The following is a 16,166-nucleotide window of genomic DNA, read 5'->3' as shown; positions in this document are numbered from 1 at the left end:
TTTCTTTTTTCTCTGACATGTACTTAATGCCAGGAAAACAATGAATATATATAAAAACCATGCTTAAAGTGTTGTCTTAAATGTGGTGATTATCAAGAACCTCTGAGCAGTGTGTCAAAAATATGGAACACTGTCTCTGCAGAACTGGGCCTGCTGCCAGTCACGCTATATGATTTACACTGCGTCAGTTCTTCAGCAACAATAAATCTTTATTAGAAATCCTTTACCTGTGTCATTTTGCTTGTAATTGATGTGGGGAGAAAATGTGTCAATATAAAACATATAACAGAATGTCAAATGATGTCTGCCCTACTTAAAGTGTTTTAAACTAACTGTAAAAGTTGTAAGAAAGACAAACAGGCCTGTTCTTGGTCAAGTTCTGTCCTCAAGACATTTCAAATTTTGTTACTGATTCAATAGCAGCAGGATGATATAAAGGCAGGTTATCTACCTTTGCATTCATACCACAGAGTATTGGATACAGACTAATAAGAGGACTTGTGGTCATCCAAGAATGCCATGTTTACTTACCAGTTTCTGGAACTGCTTTTCTTTGCGAACCTCCACCATGACCAGGCCTTCTTTCACCAACCCTAGGCCCACATCATCCTTAGAATCAGCAAACTGCAGGGTTACATGTGGACAATTGGCTCCAGCATATTCCACATTCAAAAGACACTGAGTGTTCTGAATGTCACGGACCACATTATCTACCACATCTGTACGGGCATCTTCCTGAAAGAACCAAGCGAGATTCATCAAATTAACATTTATAATTAGTGTCTCATTAGGCTTATGAGCTTCAATTTTATACTCACATCTTGCGGCACTTGGATGAAGGCAAAGCAGTACTCTATAGCCTGAGCAGGAAGCGTACGAACATTAAAGGATGCAGGGAGAGGACCCAGGCGAGTGGAAGATAGAACTTCTCTCTAAAATTACATTTAAAGAAAAGGTTAATAAACATGGGTGTAATTTTGGTATACAACTGCAGACAGCATAGCTCTCTCAGCAACATTATAGCACAAGCTGAGCTCACATCAATATACAATCATATTCAATGCATTTAGGAACACAGAAGAGCCCTACAAGAATGTATTCTCTCACAGATTTTATAACGAAGGGATTAATGTTGGCAATCAGAGACTGAGGGCTGTTGCCAGCAGCTGGGAGATGAAACGATGTCAAGAACAAAAATACATGTTAGCTGTGGGGCAGGCTAGGGGCCGGAGCAGTATCCACGATGCAAGTTCATAGCAGCCTTGCTGAGCTGCCTGCGGCCAGCGACTGTCCACACTAAGTAGGGGTTATGAAACTATATTTACTAGAGTAAATCAGAGCAAAATTAAAACCATGTGTATGTCTCTATGTTACTGGAAGATATAAAAGTGGGCTATACAGTAAAAAAACAAATCTGTTTGATCAGGATATATACAGTGTTTCCCCAAAAATAAGCCTGGGTCTTATATTAATTTTGGCAACAAAAGACCCAGTGGGGCTTATTTTCAGGGTAGGTCTTATCATATAATGTATTGTATTCTCTCCCTCCCTGCCTGTCAGAAATCTCCAGTTCAAAACAAAGTTAAAATGCCAAAATCCTCTGTTACAGTAGCACACAATACACAATGTGTGTGCCCCTGCAATTCAACGGTTCCAAACACCTCAGCTCTGCTCTCCTCCACCTCTCCCAGCAGCCAGCGGGGGGACCCCCCCCCCCCCCCCTGCAATGCTCGGAGCGGGGAAGAGAGACACCAGCATGTGAAGAAAAAAATATCTATAAATACCCTGTGGAGACAAGAGTATCCATACCGCATACAGTATGACATGTTGATTGATTGCAGAGGCTCTGCACTGAGATTACCGTACCCTCTGTGACCTGCCAAAAGCGCTACAGAGGAGACCAGCGGGGAGATCAGCTGAGCGCCGCTCTGTACCAAAGGCACCCGACACCGCTAGATCACAGAGACACACACAGCACACTGCCGTAACAGAGAGGATTATAGGAGTACACAAGCACCTCAAACTAGGGCTTATTTTCGTGGTAGGGCTTATATTGCAGCCCTCCTGGAAAATAGCGCTAGGTCTTATTTTCGGGGAAACATGGTATTCATAAGTGTAAAACTTATGGAAGTGTTAGTCTGCACTGCAGGTTTACAGCTGGTCCAGTTACTAACATACAACAAATGGACCACCTAGTGGGCCAAGCATCATTATGCTTATATCTAGAAGATGCATCATGTCCTATAGGGTGATGTTACTGGGAAGTGGATATGAGGAGGGGGATTGCCATTGAATACAATAACTAGTAGCTAAGCACTTTTCTCGTAAAGACCAGCCCCTATGGATTGCTATAGCAAACAAACAACATTGTACAGTACCGGACAAAATAATTGATTCATAGACCATGGATTATATGCTGCCACCATCAGATGACTGGACACTAGCAAAAGCTTTACTGGATCTGCCCTCTAGTGTATTCATATAACCCCACCCGCTAGTGTCCTTAGGTTATGGATGCTTTTTTTCCTTGAAAAATAATTTTCTATTTCTCACTTAAATCAAAATTTGACTGCTTATTTCCTTCATGGCTGACTAGTACAACCCCTGGCAAAAATTATGGAATCACCAGTCCCTGAGGATGTTCCTTCAGTTGTTTGTTGTAGTAGAATAAAAGCAGATCACAGACATGGCCAAAAACTAAAGGCATTTCAAATGGCAACTTTCTGGCTTTAAGAAACACTAAAAGAAATCAAGAAAAATAATTGTGGTGGCCAGTAACAGTTAGATTTATAGAACAAGCACTGGGAATAAATTATGGAATCACTCAATTCTGAGGAAAAAAATATGGAATCACCCTGTAAATTTTCATTACAAACACCTGCATCAGATTAAATCTGCTTGTTAGCATGTAGGTAAAGAGGGTGAATCATCACGCAGTGTTGCACAAGATGTTGGTTGTTCACAGCCGGCTGTGTCTAAAACATGGACCAAATACAAACATGGGAAGGTGGTTAAAGGCAAGCATACTGGTAGACCAAGGAAGGCATCAAAGCGTCAAGACAGAAAACTTAAAGCAATATGCCTTGAAAACAGAAAATGTACAACAAAATAAATGAGGAACAAATGGGAGGAAACTGGAGTCAACATCTGTGACCGAACTGTAAGAAACCGCCTAAAGGAAATGGGATTTACATACAGAAAAGCTAAAAGAAAGCCATCTCTAACACCTAAACACAAAAAAACAAGGTTACAATGGGCTAAGGAAAGGCAATCGTGGACTGTGGATGATTGGATGAAAGTCATATTCAGTGATGAATCTCGAATCTGCATTGGGCAAGGTGATGATGCTGGAACTTTTGTTTGGTGCCGTTCCAATGAGATTTATGCAGTCAGTCAATTATGATATGGGGCTGCATGTCAGGTAAAGGCACTGGTGAGATGGCTGTCATTAAATCTTCAATAAATGCACAGGTTTACATTTAAATTTTGGACACTTTTCTTATCCCATCTATTGAAAGGATGTTTGGGGATGATGAAATCATTTATCAAGATGATAATGCATCTTGCCATAGAGCAAAAACTGTGAAAAAATTCCTTGAAGAAAGACACATAAGGTCAATGTCATGGCCTGCAAACAGTCCGGATCTCAATCCAATTGAAAATCTGTGGTGGAAGTTAAAGAAAATGGTCCATGACAAGGCTCCAACCTGCAAAGATGATTTGGCAACAGCAATCAGAGAAGGCTGGAGCCAGATTGATGAAGAGTACTGTTTATCACTCATTAAGTCAATGCCAAAGTTGCCATTTGAAATGCCTTTAGTTTTTGGCCATGTCTGTGATCTGCTTTTTTTCTACAACAATAAACAACTGAAGAAACATCCTCAGGGACTGGTGATTCCATAATTTTTGCCAGGGGTTGTAGTTTCTGGATCGATGTGGTACAAAAGAGATAATTCTGCCCCTATCCAAATCTTTAGTAAAACCCCATCCAGAATATGTAGTTCAGTTTTGGGCAACACTTAACAAGGGATATTGGGGAACTGGAGAAAGTGCAAAGAAGGTGGAAGCAAACTGATACAAGATATGAAGGGCTTGGCTAAGCAGGAAAGATTAGCTGAACTGAACTTATTCTCCCCTAAGAGCTTCTTAAAGAGGAAGTAAACTCACAAATTACACAGGGAGGTTTACAACCTCTTTAAGGGGGATGTGATCACCACATAAAAAAGACAATGTGAGCACAATTTATGCACTTTGGTTAAAATTTTAGTGTGTTCATATTACACCATTGAGCTTTTTTCGTTTGGGGATAATTCATGTAATGAGGATTAGAGCACGAGTGTTTACATTATAGAAAACTAGAGGAGATATATTAGATAAAGATTTGTGATCTGGTAATGGTATTCAGAGACACCTGGGATTGAATAACAAACACGCATCACCGGGTGTTGAGTGGCACATTATAACGTGTATATATAAATGAGCACAATAATAGTGATTTCATTTTTAGGATTTGAAATGACTACACTATATAATAGGATTTTTTGTCATACTTACCTGTAAAATCCTTTTCTTTGAGTACATCACGGGACACAGAGTTAGGCCAATATTCATTACCTACTGGGTTATACTCCATCTCTAGGTGAATGGACACTGGTAGACAAAGTCTTAGCCAAGAAGTGATCCCCTATATAACCCCTCCCATACAGGAAGCATTTCAGTTTTGTAGCAAGCACTGAATCCCCAAAAAGAGGGGAGGGACCTCTGTGTCAGGTGATGTACTCAAAGAAAGGGATTTTACAGGTAAGTTTGACAAAAAAAAATCATTTTATCATACATCACAGAACACAGTGTTATAGGGCGTACACACGGTCGGACTTTGTTCGGACATTCCGACAACAAAATCCTAGGATTTTTTCCGATGGATGTTGGCTCAAACTTGTCTTGCATACACACGGTCACACAAAGTTGTCGGAAAATCGTTCTAAACGCGGTGACATAAAACATGTACGTCGGGACTATAAACGGGGCAGTGGCCAATAGCTTTCATCTCTTTATTTATTCTGAGCATGCCTGGCACTTTGTCCGTCGGATTTGTGTACACACGATCGGAATTTCCGACAACGGATTTTGTTGTCGGAAAATTTTATCGCCTGCTCTCCAACTTTGTGTGTCGGAAAATCCGATGGAAAATGTCTGATGGAGCCCACACACGGTTGGAATTTCCGACAACACCCTCCGATCGGACATTTTCCATCGGAAAATCCGACCGGGTGTACAGGGCATTAGGCTAATCCTGCCAAACAATAGCCATCAGACCTTATATGGCAGCCCGCAGTACACTGCAGCCGAAAGCTGAATCCTCAGCTGCTCGAACATCCACTTGATAACATTTTGTGAACGTATGCACTGAAGCCCAGGTGGCAGCCCTACAAATCAGAGCCAAAGATACCTGATGGCGAAAAGCCCAGGAGGTCCTACACCCCTGGTAGAATGAGCTCTCACCCTAAAGGGAGGAGCTTTATGTTTCAGATCATAGGCCTGAATGACCAACTGACGGACCCAATTGGCAATGGAAGCTGCCCGCCCCTTCTTGGGTCCTTCTGATAAAAACAAAAAAGGAGTCTGATCCCCAGATCTAGACAAACTCTGACTGCCCAGACGACGTCCAAGGAATACAGTCATCTTTCTTCCGCCGACCACGGCTGAGAGAAAAAAGAAGGCAAAACAATGTCCTGATTTAAATAAAAGGCAAACACCACCGCAGGCAAGAAGGATGGAATAGGACATACCACCTTGTCGTGGTGAAGAATCAGGTATAGTTCCTTACATGAAAGGGCCGCCAATTCTGATACCCATCTAGCCGAGGTGATGGCCATCAGGAAGGCTAACTTGCGTGACAGCAAGACTAATGGAATTTCCTTGATAGGCTCAAATGGTTGTTTCTGTAACATAGCACCAAATTTAAGTCCCAAGGACACATAGGTGACCTAATGGGAGGAAGCAAACGAGTTACCCCTTGCATAAAGGGTCAGACCAGCGAATGGCAGGCTAAAGGCCTTTGGAAGAATACTGACAGGGCTGAAATCTGACCTTTGATTGTAAGCCAATCTGATTTCCACAGCCGACTGTAGAAAAGAGAATTCTCCAAAATACGTATTTCCGAGAATGCCATTTTCTGGCTTCACACCAATATAAGCCTTCCAGACTTTATGATAGATCTTCCTAGTGACTGCTTTCCTAAGATTCACTGGGGTAGACACCACTGGTCCAGGGATGCCACGATCCTTTAATACCCTGGCTTCAATAGCCATGCCTTCAAATTAAGAGTCTGTAAATAGGGGTGGAATATAGGACCTTGAGAGAGTAGATCGGGGGCAGCGCGGAAGCATCCATGGCTCGTCTATTGTCAATCTCACAATCTCCGGGAACCAGGGCCTTCTGGCCAGGCTGGTGCCACCAGATTGACTGGAACCCTCTCTCCAAATCCTGCGCAACAAATGTGGAAGGAGAGGGATCGGCGGGAAAGCATAAACCAGAGAGAACTGGCTCCATGGAACTACCAGAGTATCCCTCGTTCGGGACACAAATTGATGTAGCTTGTTGTTGAACCTGGATGCCATTAGATCGACATCTGGCCATCCCCAAGGATGGCAATTTTCTTGGAACATCCTCAGGTATAGGGACAATTCACCCAGGCAGATCTGCTTTGGTGGCCAAGATAATCTGCCTTACAGTTCTCTATTCCCGGGATATGGACCGCCGATAGAACCGGCACATGTCCCTCTGCCCTCTTTCAGAGCTGAACTCCTCCTGGTACTGCCCTGGTGTTTTTTTTTATAGGATACTGCAGTGGCATTGTCAGACTGGGCCCTGATAGGGCAGTCCTGAAGCTCCACCGTCGAGGACCGTAGGGCCAGACATATTGCCCACAACTCCAGGATGTTGATGGGCAGGTTCTGTTCCGTCCTTGACCATCTCTCCTGAGCTGTCAGCCCCTCTAGGGTTGCTCCCCAGCCCGAGAGACTGGCATCTGTGGTAAGTACTCTCCAAGATAGCGGGAGGAAGGGTCTTTCCTTTCACAGGTTCTGATCCTACAACCACCAGCTTAGGCTTAAGCGTGTCTGCAAGATCTTGTTGTATAGGTCTGGAATGGAACCGGGCATAGGAAAACACCATTCTTCCTAGAGGACTCAGAGAGCCGAATGGAGGGTTGTCTTGTGCCCTTTATTGGATGCACCCAATCCATCGGGGCACAGAGCCTTCCAGGTGGCAAAAATACCCTTGCCTGGATCGTATCTAGGATCAGACCTAAATACTGCAGACTTTGAGCTGGTTTTAAGGCTAAATTTTCTGTATTTATGACCGCACTGTGCAGGCTATGCTCTGTTCTAGAGCCTGTAGTGAGTGATCTCTGAGCAGGTCGTCATCCAGGTACCCAAGCACCAAGATCCCCATGGTCCTTAAAAGACCCAGTACTGAGGCTAGGACCTTTGTGAACACCCAGGGTGCTATGGCAAGCCCGAAGGGCAGAGCCACAAACTGGAAATGACATTCCTCTACTGCAAATCACAGGAACCTCCGATAAGGTTGAAAGATACAGTATTTGATCCACTGCTGATTTTGTATGTTTGCCCACTGATAGAGAAATTATATTTTAAGTGAGGGACAGAGTAACAACAAAAATATCCAGAAAAACGCATTTCAAAAAAGTTAAAAATTGATTTTCATTTTAATGAGTGAAATAAATATTTGATCCCCTAGCAATCAGCAAGATTTCTGTCTCGCAGGTGTCTTCTATACAGGTAACGAGCTGAGATTAGGAGAACTCGCTTAAATCTCAGCTTGTTACCTGTATAAAAGACACATGTCCACAGAAGCAATCAGATTCCAATCTCTCCACCATGGCCAAGACCAAAGAGCTGTCCAAGGATGTCAGGGACAAGATTGTGGACCTACCCAAGGCTGGAATGGGCTACAAGACCATCGCCAAGCAGTTTGGTGACATGGTGACAACAGTTGGTGCAATTATTCGCAAATGGAAGAAAAACAAAATAACTGTCAATCTCCCTGTCTGGGGCTCCATGCAAGATCTCACCTCATGGAGTTTCAGTGATCATGGGAATGGAGAGGAAGCAGCCCAGAACTACATGGGAGAATCTTGTCAATGATCTCAAGGCAGCTGGGACCATAGTCACCAAGAAAACAATTGGTAACACACTACGCCGTGAAGGACTGAAATCCTGCAGCACCTGCAAGGTCCCTCTCCCCAAGAAAGCACATGTACAGGCCTGTCTGAAGTTTGCTAATGAACATCTAAATGATTCAGAGGAGAGCTGGCTGAAAGTGTTGTGGTCAGATGAGACCAAAATCGAGCTCTTTGTCATCAACTCAACTCGCCGTGTTTGGAGGAGGAGGAATGCTGCCCATTACCCCAAGAACACCATCTCCCACCATTAAATATGGAGGTGGAAACATTATGCTTTGGGGGTTGTTTTTCTTCTAAGGGAACAGGACAACTTCACTGCATCAAACGAACGATAGACGGGGCCATGTACCATCAAATCTTGGGCGAGAACCTCCATCCCTCAGCCAGGACATTGAAAATGGGTCATGGATCGGTATTCCAGCATGATAATGACCCAAAACACACAGCCAAGGCAACAAGGGAGTGGCTCAAGAAGAAGAACATTAAGGTCCTGGAGTGGCCTAGCCAGTCTCCAGACCTTAATTGCATGGAAAATATGTGGAGGGAGCTGAAGGTTCGAGTTACAAAAATGTCGGCCTCAAAACCAAATGACTTGGAGAGGATCTGCAAAGAGGAGTGGGACAAAATCATTCCTGAGATGTGTGCAAACTTGGTGGCCAACTACAAGAAACGTCTGACCTCTGCAATTGCCAAAAAGGTCTTTGCCACCAAGTACTAAGTCATGTTTTGCGAAGGGGTTTATTTCACTCAATAAAATGCAAATCAATTTATAACTTTTTTTAAATGCTTTTTTCTGGATTCATTTGCGGTTATTCTGTCTCACACTGTTAAAAGTAAACCTACCATTAAAATTATAGACTGATCATTTGTCAGTGGGTAAACGTACAAAATCAGCAGGGGATCAAATACTTTTTTCCCTCACTGTAGGTACGTGTAAATACACGTCCTTGTTATCGATGGAGGCTAGAAAGTCTCCCATCTGGAGCGAGGCTACCACTGAGTGGACAGACTCCATCCAAAAGGACTGGATTAATAGATACTGGTTCAGGGATCTTAGATCCAAAATGGGCCTTGTGTCCCCGTTTTGAACCGTAAACAGGTTCGAATAAAATCCTGCGCCCCTTTCAGATACAGGAACCTGCATAATCATTCCCTGATGCACTAAATGGTCTAGTGCCTGAAACAATAAGTTTCTCTTTGGAGGATCCGAGGGAACGCTGGATCGTAGAAACCTCTGAGGGAGGAACCCCCCCCCCGTAATTCCAGATTGTAACTGCGGGATACTGTTGAGGTGAACCACTGTTCTCCAAATGTCCACAAAGTGCAGCAGCCTTCCCCCTACTTGATAGAGTGGGGGCGTCCCCTCAAAAGGAGGGCTTGGTGCCAGGTTTAGAAGAGTTTTGGAGCCAGGGTTTCTTCTGGCCCTGCGGCTTGCCCCTGACTACACCTGAGGAAGTGGTCCCTGAGGTTTTAAATGAGAGACGCCTGGTCATTCTCTTCACAGGAGGTAGAGAACTCTTCCCTTTGGAAATCTTTTGGATATATTTTTCTGAATCATCAAACGTTCCCCATGAAAGGGGAACCCTGCCAATAAATTCTTACAAGAAAGCTCGGCTGACCAGTTCTTAAGCCACAAAAGTCTGTGCATGTGTACAGGCAGGAGAGCTAAACGAGAAACCTGCTCTATTGAATCATTTAAGGCATTAACAGCAAAACACAGCGCTCGAGGTATATCTACTTTGCTTTCAGCAGGATCATCCTCTTGGTTAAGCCTGTCATGTCGTCTGACCTGATCCTTTAAGGACTGGCAGACTCAATTGCTGCGACAGCTGGCTCAATAGCTGAACTGGCCAAAGAAAAGGAAGCCTTTAATAATGACTCCAGTTTCTTGTCAACAGGGTCCTTCAAGCCCTGTGCATTATCCAATGGACAAGTTAAGTTCTTGTTAAAGGAAAAGACTGCCGCATCTACGGCTGGCATGCTCCACTTCTTAAACTTTTCCTCCATGGGATATAAAAGTGTACACCTCTTAGGAGGAACTAAAATTCTGTCAGGATGTTTCCAATCAGCATACACCGGCTGTTCCAACAGTGGGTGCAAAGGGAAAGCCTGTGCGGTCTGAGGGACCCCAAAGAGGACTAGAGGGGATCAGAAACCTCTGCAGGAGGCAACTTATAAGCAGAACGGACCATCTCAGTAAGAGTCTGAATCAAAAAGCCTCTGCAACTGAGAGGCAGATACCAACGGGACATCTTCTGGCACAGATTGCTCAGATCCTTGGCATTTAGAGCTTCCCTATCCTCAATCCATTCCTGCTCCAAATTAGGAGGCTCAGGGGAGGGGGATCTGTCACTCTTCTTGCCACCCTGTGGGATGGAGGCAATCCTGCCAGCAATCCTGTGCTCTTACCCGGCTGAGGACAGTTAATCCCTGGTGATAAAAGGGTGAAGCAGCAGCGTTGACTGTAGGCACAATACCAGGCAGGCGCAGCGGCTCAGATTGCCCGGAAGCCTTTGGTCTCTTAGGCGATACCACACTAGCGATACGACTAGGCTCCTGAGGAACTGACGACATAGGTGTGCCTTTCCCTATAGTGTTAACCCCACTCCTCTTTTTTGAAGGGAGTACCTGGGTTTATTATTTACATACCCCAGAAAGGAGACCCCTTAATAGGGCTCACCAAGCCCCTATGCAACAATCCTGCTAAGCACCTTAGCCTGCCAAGCAACACCTGGTGACTCACGTGACCTGGGTAAAGAAAAATTAACTGCTGAAAATGCTTGGTTCAGAGCCTACTCGGTGTCCCACAGCTGCCCTCTGGAAGCACCGCATACTTGGCATACACAGCTTAAATAAGCTGGCTGTTACGCACATGCACGGTCCCGGCAAACGGGCGCGGCTGTATTCGCATACTATGCCGCAAATCTTCGTGTGCCCAGATTAGGCTATGGCACATGTGTGGCTCAGAGTGCGCACAATGTCTGTGGCGAAGCCGTGGGCACCATGGCCGCCAAACACCTGCAAACTCCTGAGCAGTTTGGCAAACACATGTGCGCCATGGCGAACCAGATGCTCAAAGGCGCACCCTCATGCGCGGACCATCCATTTAAAGGTAAAACAAACAGCTAGACAAAAAAAAAATACTCTTTGCAAACACCCACAGCTGGCCCAAAACTCCCCTCTGTGGTCACCTCACACAGGAGTCCAGCCTCTAGCTAGCTTGACTGAGTGTTACAATCAATGGGGCACTCCACAATAAGTAAATAAGCGGGTTTCACTTACCCATCCATGCGCAGGGCAACATTAGAAACTAAGAGCCCAATCTTCCCCCATCACGGCGGGTTTCTGTCACTTGAGGACCTTCAAGGACTGGGTACCCTTTTCATGTTTTAGGGTCCACGCCTCTGATGATCCTTGCGTCTTCTTTGCGAGGCTTGTGTACCATTTATCTAAGCCTGTGTCAAATGGAGCCGATCGGTCAATCCCTTGATTCATTTAAAAACAGTTTGTGGGCTTAAAGACCTGGAGCTCAGAGAGCTCAAACAAACGTGCCCATCCACCTTGCAGACACTGGTAAAAAAACGGAGTGCTCCCTGTATGGGAAGGGTTATATAGGGGATCACTTCCTTTGTCTACCAGTGTCCATTCACCTAGAGATGGTGTATAACCCAGTAGGTAATGAATATTAGCCTCTGTGTCCCGAGATGTATGATAAAGAAAGTATTTTTTAAAATTTGGGAACACGTGATGGATAATTGAGAGAGAGCGAAGACACAGATGTGATTTGGAGAATAAGGTTTACTGGACACGCTTTTCATTAATGGGTCATCAAAGATGGTAAGAGTTTATAACACGCAAGAAAAAAAGCTCACACAGACCTGTTGGACTACATTATAGACCTTTTCATATGTAGCGCTGGATAATTAGAAAAAATCTGTCTGACATTCTCTAGAAGGGGTGGTGGTTCTGTCTGACTGCTGTGGGAGCGAAGTGTTGGATATTTGGATATACAAGATATAATATAATAACAAACTTAAAGTCAAATCAACTTGGAGTGTCTAATAAATAAATAAATAAATCCAATATTGGTAAACAAGATACCACTATAGAGTGTTATCTTGCAGATGTGCCCAAAAATACTCTTGCCCCAAACAAAACAGGCCCATAAAAAGCATATAACCAGAAGGCCCAATATATATTTGTGTGTGTACCCAAGATGGCACCCTCCTGTCGGCTTCACCACAAGTGGAAGCGAATCACTGAATGCTCGAGTGACCTTCTTAGAGAGAATCACTGAATGCTCGAGAGATGAAGACCATCTTAGATGTGCACTGACACCAGAAATTCCCCTACATGTAGAGAAGCAATAACAGATCTTGTGGACAAGCAGATATTGGTTTAGGGTTTTTGTTCCAAAATAGGGTTAATGCTTCTATTCAACTTCAGAACTTTGAATAGGTTTCAGTAAAACCATTTAAACCTTTCTGCAGGAACTGGGATTACTACTCCTCGTGTCTGAATTTGACACCAACCAGCCCACAATTCTAGCTTTCTTTGAGGTGAAACTGGTAGATTAGAGGTAAGGAACTGAGGCAAGGGCAAGGAAAGAAACTATTTTGTAGCCCCCAGAAATGACAGATTGGAATCAGAGGTCCAGGATGTCTATCCTACCTATTAGCACCAATGCCAACAGACATCCCAGAACTCTGGGGAATGAGGGCAATCCTGCAATTTAAAGAGGGTTTCTGGGTGGACTTGGAGGGTTATTGGTGTCCAAGACTTGCATGAATGGCCAAAGCAAACGTTCACTTAATGTTCTGGAGTCTCTTTTTTTTAAATGGGCTCTGTGGCAAATGGCTATAGAATGGTGTTATGCGCAACAACTTTGATTGCCAGGATATATCTTAGTAAAAAATGAGGGACGTGTCCCACCTTTCCACTGCATGTCTGGTGATTACAACCCTGGATTTTCCTTATAAATATAGACGGTATAATAACTGGCAACACAAAGAATAGCAGCTTGAAAAAGATGAGCACTTACAAATCATCTATTAAATGTTTCTCTGCTACATTAAATACATAAAATGTAATAGCATACATAATTGTTAGGCTCACAAGCTGCTCTGGCTGGTATTGGTAAAGTTCATATTTCTCAGTGCTGGTAATTGTTTTGTTTGTTTGCTAACATACCAGATTTGCTCTAATAGGAGGCACAGCCCCACTTCACACTGCGGCAGAAAAAAAGATTCAATCTGAGGGAATATATTAAATTGAGCGCTTTTTATGAGTCCTAAGGGATCATGCAGGAAATTTATTTATGTAATATATATTATACAGAGACCTGAGAGATTTAGATCTACTTCCAAGCTTAGAAAGGCACAAGAGAAGAGTCTGCTTCCTAATCCTTTCTGCAGGTTAATGCTTTTGAATACAGCATTAACAGCTGTTCAGGTGGGGTCATCGGCAGTTAATGCCGTGTCATGAACTAATACATAAAAATGGTTTTAATATGTCAATGTTTACAAGTGTCACTGAAAAGATATGCATTATCATAACCTCTGATTAAAGGTTTACTAAAGCTGTAATATGTTTAAAGGATAAGTCTGTGAAGGTCTAGGTATATATGAAGACTTAGGGGAAACCTCAAAATCCTTCTCAAGCAAAGGCTATACAGTAGATCTACATCTTCCATCAAAGTCAAAGTATACTGAAATACAGAATGGTAACAGAGAGATAATAAAATATATCCAACCGCTATTTGGGATCGCAATTTAACAAAGTATCTATTGCAGGTGCTTGAATCAACCTATAAAATTAGTAGAGAACAATTACATCCTACTTCTACATGGTACCTGTAATTTCAATTGGGGAGTAGCACAGGAGCAAAAGTTGAAGACATTTGCCAGCCCAATAACAGTAAGTACTTTAACAAGGACCTTGACACCCAACTGAGCTCGTGTTATAAACCCTGTCACATGTTCAACAGCTGTCACTATCAGAAAACCCAACCTGATAAATTACTGTCATACAGACATCACTATAGAGAATGTATAGAGTGGGTAGCTGCAAAAAGGCTGCAGGAGATTATCAGCACTGTCATGGCCGGGACACATAAAAATTTTCATATTTCACAAAACACTCAGCCAAGGAGTCCTCATACCAAGGGAGCGTTTCTCCCCCCACCAGAGAAAAGGTTGATTGGATTATCCTCTCCATTGGATATATATGTTGTGTACCTACATACATACACACACACAATATATATATATATATATATATATATATATATATATATATATATATATTTTAAATTACAATGTTGCAACGCATTTTGTAAGAATCAATGTGTACTATAGTCATCCATGTATTGGACAAGGATTTGGCACCAGTCTTTTATAGTTAAAAGGTGGCGTTGTTTGATTCCATAAATCGCTGTCAATCTCTATATATTTGGTTAGGTATAAATTTCTTATATTTTTAGGGGAAATGCTGCGCTATCTGGATGTTAGCATGAGTGCCTTGATGCAATGACACTAAAAAAAAAATAAAAAATGTGTTGACATGCAAAGTCTTTTTACCACAGAGCATGTGATCACAGCATCACAAACCTTATAATCCACATGTGTGTTGAAATGTATAAAGTGCCTCCGTGCTGGTAAAATATATAAAGTGTTTTGTGCAAACTCCAAAAAATTCATACAAAATAAAATCAAAAACTTCATGTTATCCAAATACAAGCAAAAAAAAATTAATAAAAAAAAAAAAATATATATATATATATATATTTAAAGTGATCCAGTGATCAAAAGTGCTAAGTGCACACACACTAAAGGTCAAAATTTCATATAAATAGTATCATTAAATATTGAAGTCCATTCTAAAAATATTCACAGCTTGTACTGGTGATAAAACTAGTGTTCACGCAAGTGCTTCCTCCCTTATGTGTGTACGCTCACCTTAGAGCGTGTGACCTCACAATTAAGTTCAGTCACAACACTCTTCTGAACCACCCCTGGGTTCAGCATCAGTGATGAAGTCCTGGGCTGCTCAGTTCTGCTGCTTCCACACTTGTGCAAAACATAAAGGGACTTGATAGTGTGATACCGTTTTATAAAATAATTTTATTAATAATCCATAACCCCTCTGACAGGGTACTCGCACCTGCTGGGTGCTTCAATGCACCACTCTATAGAAAGCCAAACAAAACGCCAAAATTGTGTGTCTCTCCTTTCTGAGACAAGTCAACTGTCTCCTGCTCTGTCCTGAAGCACCCAGCAAATGTGAGTACCCTGTCACAAGGGTAATGGTTTATTAATAAAATTATTTTATAAAACGGTATCACACTACCGCCACGCCCCCAACGCCCCAGTGTGAAAGCAGCCTTATGCCCCGTACACACGGTCGGATATTCAGACATCAAAATCCTAGGATTTTTTCCTACGGATGTTGGCTCAAACTTGTCTTGCATACACACGGTCACACAAAAGTTGTCGGAAAATCCGATCGTTCTGAACATGGTGACGTAAAACACGTACGTCGGGACTACAAACGGGGCAGCAGCCAATAGCTTTCATCTCTTTATTGATTCTGAGCATGCGTGGCACTTTGTGCGTCGGATTTGTGTACACACGGAAATTCAAAATGTCGGAAAATTTTATAGCCTGCTCTCAAACTTTGTGTGTCGGAAAATCCGATGGAAAATGTGTGATGGAGCCTACACATGGTCGGAATTTCCGACAACATGGTCCTATCTCACATTTTCCGTCGGAAAATCCAACCGTGTGTACAGGGCATTAGTGTGTGTGCACTTAGCACTTTTGATCACTGGATCACTTTAAATATATTTATATATATATATATATATATATAAATAATATATTTAAAGTGATCCAGTGATTATATATATATATATATATATATATATATATACACATATACATACACACACACCTTTTTTTTT

At 42.7% G+C, this 16,166-nt stretch overlaps 1 protein-coding gene across 1 annotated transcript in view; it reads right to left on the bottom strand.

The window, feature by feature from the left end:
* Nucleotides 1-16,166, bottom strand: part of SND1 (staphylococcal nuclease and tudor domain containing 1) — a 957,459-nt gene that overhangs the window by 13,051 nt on the left and 928,242 nt on the right. Inside the window, exons 21-22 of the mRNA XM_073619298.1 lie at nt 819-932; nt 532-735 (exon numbers count right to left, since the gene is read on the bottom strand). Of these exons, the coding sequence (XP_073475399.1) occupies nt 532-735; nt 819-932 (318 nt within the window). The remainder of the gene's footprint in view (nt 1-531; nt 736-818; nt 933-16,166) is intronic.

Source organism: Aquarana catesbeiana, linkage group LG03 (assembly GCF_042186555.1).
Source record: "Aquarana catesbeiana isolate 2022-GZ linkage group LG03, ASM4218655v1, whole genome shotgun sequence".
Lineage (NCBI taxonomy): Eukaryota > Metazoa > Chordata > Amphibia > Anura > Ranidae > Aquarana > Aquarana catesbeiana.
The sequence above is the reverse complement of the archived record's forward strand: the minus strand, read 5'-3'. Positions and strand labels throughout refer to the sequence as shown.